The sequence below is a fragment of the Rosa chinensis genome, chromosome 3 (assembly GCF_002994745.2).
Source record: "Rosa chinensis cultivar Old Blush chromosome 3, RchiOBHm-V2, whole genome shotgun sequence".
NCBI lineage: Eukaryota > Viridiplantae > Streptophyta > Magnoliopsida > Rosales > Rosaceae > Rosa > Rosa chinensis.
This window is the reverse complement of record NC_037090.1, coordinates 15473068-15477884: the sequence shown is the minus strand read 5'-3', so window position 1 is coordinate 15477884 and position 4817 is coordinate 15473068. Positions and strand designations below refer to the sequence as shown.

At 38.4% G+C, this 4817-nt stretch overlaps 1 protein-coding gene across 2 annotated transcripts; it reads right to left on the bottom strand.

Annotated features, from left to right (window-relative positions):
* Positions 1-2285: 2285 nt before the first annotated feature.
* LOC112193155 (ubiquitin-like protein 5) lies at positions 2286-4505 on the bottom strand. Of its 2 annotated transcripts, none has more exons than XM_024333209.2 (2): positions 4203-4505; positions 2286-2579 (listed from the first exon to the last, which is right to left on the bottom strand). In XM_024333209.2, exon 1 carries the CDS (start codon positions 4427-4429, stop codon positions 4208-4210), a length of 222 nt encoding a protein of 73 aa, XP_024188977.1. In that variant the 5' UTR covers positions 4430-4505; the 3' UTR covers positions 2286-2579; positions 4203-4207. The 2 variants fall into 2 exon arrangements, with proteins under 2 accessions (XP_024188977.1, XP_024188976.1); XM_024333208.2 differs by having other exon boundaries at positions 2286-2550; positions 4203-4504.
* Positions 4506-4817: the final 312 nt, after the last annotated feature.

The following is a 4817-nucleotide window of genomic DNA, read 5'->3' as shown; positions in this document are numbered from 1 at the left end:
TGTACTATGCGCCAAATATCGAAATATGCTTATTTAACCATAGAAATTAAAGTTACCTACACCAATGACAATCTTAAAACAAATAACTACACCAATGATAATTCTAAAACAAAATTAAAGATCGGCCACAAATCGGTAAGACTCTATTTTAGGGTTATGGATTTAAACTGAGAGAACTAAAAAGAAACATTTCTTCAATCTCAAAAACAAGAATAAAAAGGTATTCTGTTTTTTCGATGAAAGAAAAAAGGTAATATTCATGTGATGCAGATTCTTCATCTGAAATTAATTTGTGCAATCAACAAAAAATACAAATGAAAATGAAAATCACAAAACTTAGCTAGTTGGGAGAAAAAGGCTGTTTCACGGATTTTAAGCTCAGGAAAGGGAAAGTGCTTACTTTCCTGTGTTTGGTAAGTGCAAGGTTAGGAAAATGGTTTCTCTTGTAAGGGAAAATAGGAAGGAAATGGATTTCTCCTAAGGAATCGTTTTCCTTTCTCATTTCCTAGTATTTATTATACGATTTGTATGACTAAAATAATTATATAAAAAAATAAATAACTATTCCTTACGTTATTTTTTTATAATTATATGGCTCAAATTTGTATGGCTAAATTTTTTTATAATTATATTATTAGTTATTGATTCTATTCCTTACGTTATCGAACACAATAGTAGAAATCTTAATTTTTCTTTCTGATGAAAAATACAAAAATATAACTTTCTTAAAAAAAATTCATTCCGTGAATCAAACGAAGGCTTTAATATTAGAGCAAATGAAGGGAAAAGGATCGGGGTAGACGTTACCTAAGACCTTACCAGCACCGGAGGTGTACTAATCAATGAAACCCCGAAAACCCGACTTTTTCTCTCTTCTGGAATTTTCTGGTTATGGTCCCTCTCATGTTGTTGTCCTTTTACCCCAAACAAAGTCTCTTCCAAGTTGTTCTTTTACCGTAAACAAAGGCTCTTCCAAAAACGACACAGATTCTGATGACGCGCCAAACTATCAGGCCCGTGCTGTGGTCCCCGCACCTTCACCTTCTCTCTGCGACCGACATCCATATGCAATTGCAGGGTACACGTCTGACAGTGAAAGCGACCCGTCGTATAAATTTGTAAAGATTAACCGGGTAAGAGAAATGGGTCAGACAGTTTGTTACTGGGCCTTCATTTAAACTCTCAAGTATCAAGGTCGACCCAGCCGAAGCACCAGTCCTAGACAGCCATAGCATCCCCGTTGTTTCGAGGATAGTAGTTGCTAGAGGTTTGCAAGGTTCGCTTTTATATATATATAATATGAGTGGGACTTCAATTAAAAACCCGATAAACCAAATACAAATGCAACATCTGTCAACCTGTCATGGTAATACCAGGCAAACAACAACAAAGAACAATGAAAACTGTTCCCGCCACCTGTCAGCCAGGACAAGGAATCCCATTGCTAGTTAAAACACACCCAAGGAGGTTGGGGGTGTAACCCTGGCTAGCTTTGCGACTGCATTGGCCGCATGGTTAGGCTTCACCAGAGATCCAGTGCCGAGAGACATTGCTCAGAAGTTGATGGATGCGATGAAACTCAATGAGGAAAGGATACTCTCCGGTTACCTTTCTCTATGTGATTTCCCATGAAATTAGTTTCTGCAAATTCCTTTCCAAAACAATATTTGTCTAGGTTCAATTGCTTGACCAACTTCAAACATCTACAAGAGCTATGGCTTCAGCTTCAATAACAGATCCAACATTGCAAGATCTAGAGGAACCAGCTATGAAATTACCCCTAGAAGCAGTTTCAAGTAAGTTTGGCCCCAGATCTTCTTGGTGGACAAGTAAAACGGATAGACTTTCAATGAGATTATTTACATACTTTTTGAAAGAAAGAGTTTCCTAGAAAGAATACTCCTTAATATGACGAAAACAATTATCGAAAGTTTGATTGTTAAGACTCAAGACTATGAACTTCAATCCTCACTAGTTGGAAAGATTGGTAAAATACTGAACCAAGGTTTTTTTTTTTTTTTAACAACACAGTGGGAACCTAAAGAAAAATAGAGATGCAAAACAATGGACTGAATGGATCACCAAATTTGGACAGCTACACACTGGCAACTCTCCTTGAAAGCCTCTACCAGGTTTGGCAATTGAATAGAAGTTGGTTAGTAATTGGAAAGCTCAAATAAATCAGAATTACGAGGAGCATTAAAAGCTGCCCAGGGGTTATACCAAAGAAAAGCAGAACCAGCATATCACTCGACAACAAAAAAAGAAAAAGAAAAAAAGGAAGCTGAACAGAGACACCAACATTACTCCAATACTGCTTATGTCAAAGAGTAAGTTATACAGCTTAAGTGCTTATGTATCATTACTACACCGAATTCATTCAACCCAAATGTATCGAGTAGACATTGAAATATAAGTAAACAAAGCACTTATAAAGTAGTTTCAGAAAATACACATAATCTGCACCATCCTCCAGTTTTGCACTCCATACAGCACCACCTCTTATAAAGACTATGCATCAGTCCCACGGCCAGTGCATCATTACAATGCCTGAAAACACATAAAATTGTGTTAACATCCTGAAACGTCAAAAGAAAAAAAAGAGTTGGGATGCTTCATGATATGATGATAAATTCTTCATCAAAGAAACTACCGAGGGATATACAACCCGTACTCTATTTATTTATTCCTTCCTTTCTTTTCTTTTGAAAGAACTTGAGCAAAATCACAAGCCACAATGTATCAGATCGTGACAAAAGCAAGAACCAGGGAGAGAACCTTGCTCAGTCAGATGATCGATTGTTTGGATAAGTATAGCTGGTCTCAGAAAGCACTTGATCTAAGGAAAAGCATCAGAATGCTGCTTAACCAGCACATTAAATAGCAGTGTTGCAAAGCAGCAGAAGGCATAAATACTATCAACTATCAAGAATTAGATGGTAAGGCAAAAGTCCTAGGCCAAAAATGGCTTCACCTATTATTGGGCATTCTAATAAGCCTGGAGACTGACATAGTCCAACTACTGCTTTACATGGTCACAATTTGCATACTCATGCTGGATAGAACATGGCTTGAGCATTGGTAGACAACATGTTACCAGCATGCCAATATTATATAGAGGTCTGTTAATTTTCCAACCTACCAGGATGAACACCATTTGGAATCACTTGCACTCTTAACCCAGAGACCTAGACAACCTTTAAAATAAGTCCAGTATACAAAAACATTAGAACATGACAAAATCCTCATTAATCCACCATAATCAGATCCATTACAAGCTTACAACCAGCTAATACATGCATAAACAGCAGACCATTCGTGCAAGCAATTAGTTCAGAGCCTCATAAACAATGAGTTAGCTTTTTGGGTCTAGACAGTGCTGCTCTACAGCACAAATGGGACAGCCAAGGAGATCAAAAGATTTGTGTCCATTTACCCAAGCTATATTAAAGGAAAGCCTTAAGAGAATAAGTTGTTTCTGAAAGGTAAGAGTAGTTTATGTGTATGACTTTGCTTCACCAAGACATCAAGGAAGTACAAAACAGCCTCGAAACATAAAGTTGTCTAGCCACTCTCATTCATCTTGTCACGACTACTCCCTGTTTCCAGAATGAACAACACTAGACTTCTGTTGACAGTTTACAAGTTCCTAAAACTAGATGGGAAGCCACCGAATGTAAAACTTATCTAGTTAACCAGACTGTGTTCGGTGTTCGCTGCCTAAAGAAAAAAGTTTTCTGGGAGTTAAACTTATGCAGTTTATAATTCAGGGTTTATGATATTAAGCACTGCTTCACTATGTCACATCCATATACGTCAATCTCTAGGCAGCACAACCAAAACTAAGAGTACTAATTACCAAAATTGACAAAACAACCACACAATACATCCACGATTGCACACCATTAATCAACTACTTAACCCTGCTTCACTATATCACACCCAATCAATCCAATATCTATGCGGTGCAATCGTAACGAACAACTATGTAGTATTTAGCAATTTGCTTGACCATATCACGCGAATTAAGTCAAGAACAAGTAATTATTAAACTCCGAAAACAAAACTAGGTCATACAAGCAAACCCTAAAAATCCAATTCACCTAAAAAGAAAAACCCTAGATATCAATGGAATTCCCGAAAATTGAGCAAATATAACAAAATTCAGCACGAGAGTAGATGTAATTGCAGAGAATCGGGACCTTGTTCAGTTGTAGTACAGCTCGAGGCCCATGCCGTCATGGACTTCGTAATCCCTGAGAGTGATGTGGTCCTTGTAGACGTTGTACCACTTCTGGATCCGGATCTTATCGGCTCGGGTACCCGTCTGAGCGGCCACCAGCTTCTTCAGGTCACCGATGGTGTCGTCCTCGTTGCACTTCACCTTCACCTTCTTCCCCAGACGATCGTTCAGCACCACCTCGATCATCTTCGATTCTTCTTCGAAAGTCAGAGAGGCCCTAAACAACGACCAGGAAAATATAGAGGGAGAATTTTTGACGCCACATATTATGAGAGAGGGGGTTTATATAGGGTAGGTAGTATATATTCCTGGGGCTTTCTGGTCTTTTCATGGCGGTTCCATTTGCCTTTTCTTCTTGGTCTACCATATCACATCTCTATTGGGCCAGGTCCAACCCATATAATGGAGTTAGTTTGACCGAAAGTTTGAAATTTTAGTTTTGCATTTAGAAACAAGAAAATATCGAGCACTGGTACTAAAAACTAATTTTAAAGAGCCAACGGGGTTTGGCTCAGTTGGCATGGGCGGCCTCGTGCTGGAACTCCCACCCGAGTTCGATCTCCGCTGCCAGCTG

Excerpts from the sequence above, each read along its gene's own strand:
- LOC112193155 (XM_024333209.2), bottom strand. The coding sequence starts at position 4,429 with ATGATCGAGGTGGTGCTGAACGATCGTCTGGGGAAGAAGGTGAAGGTG.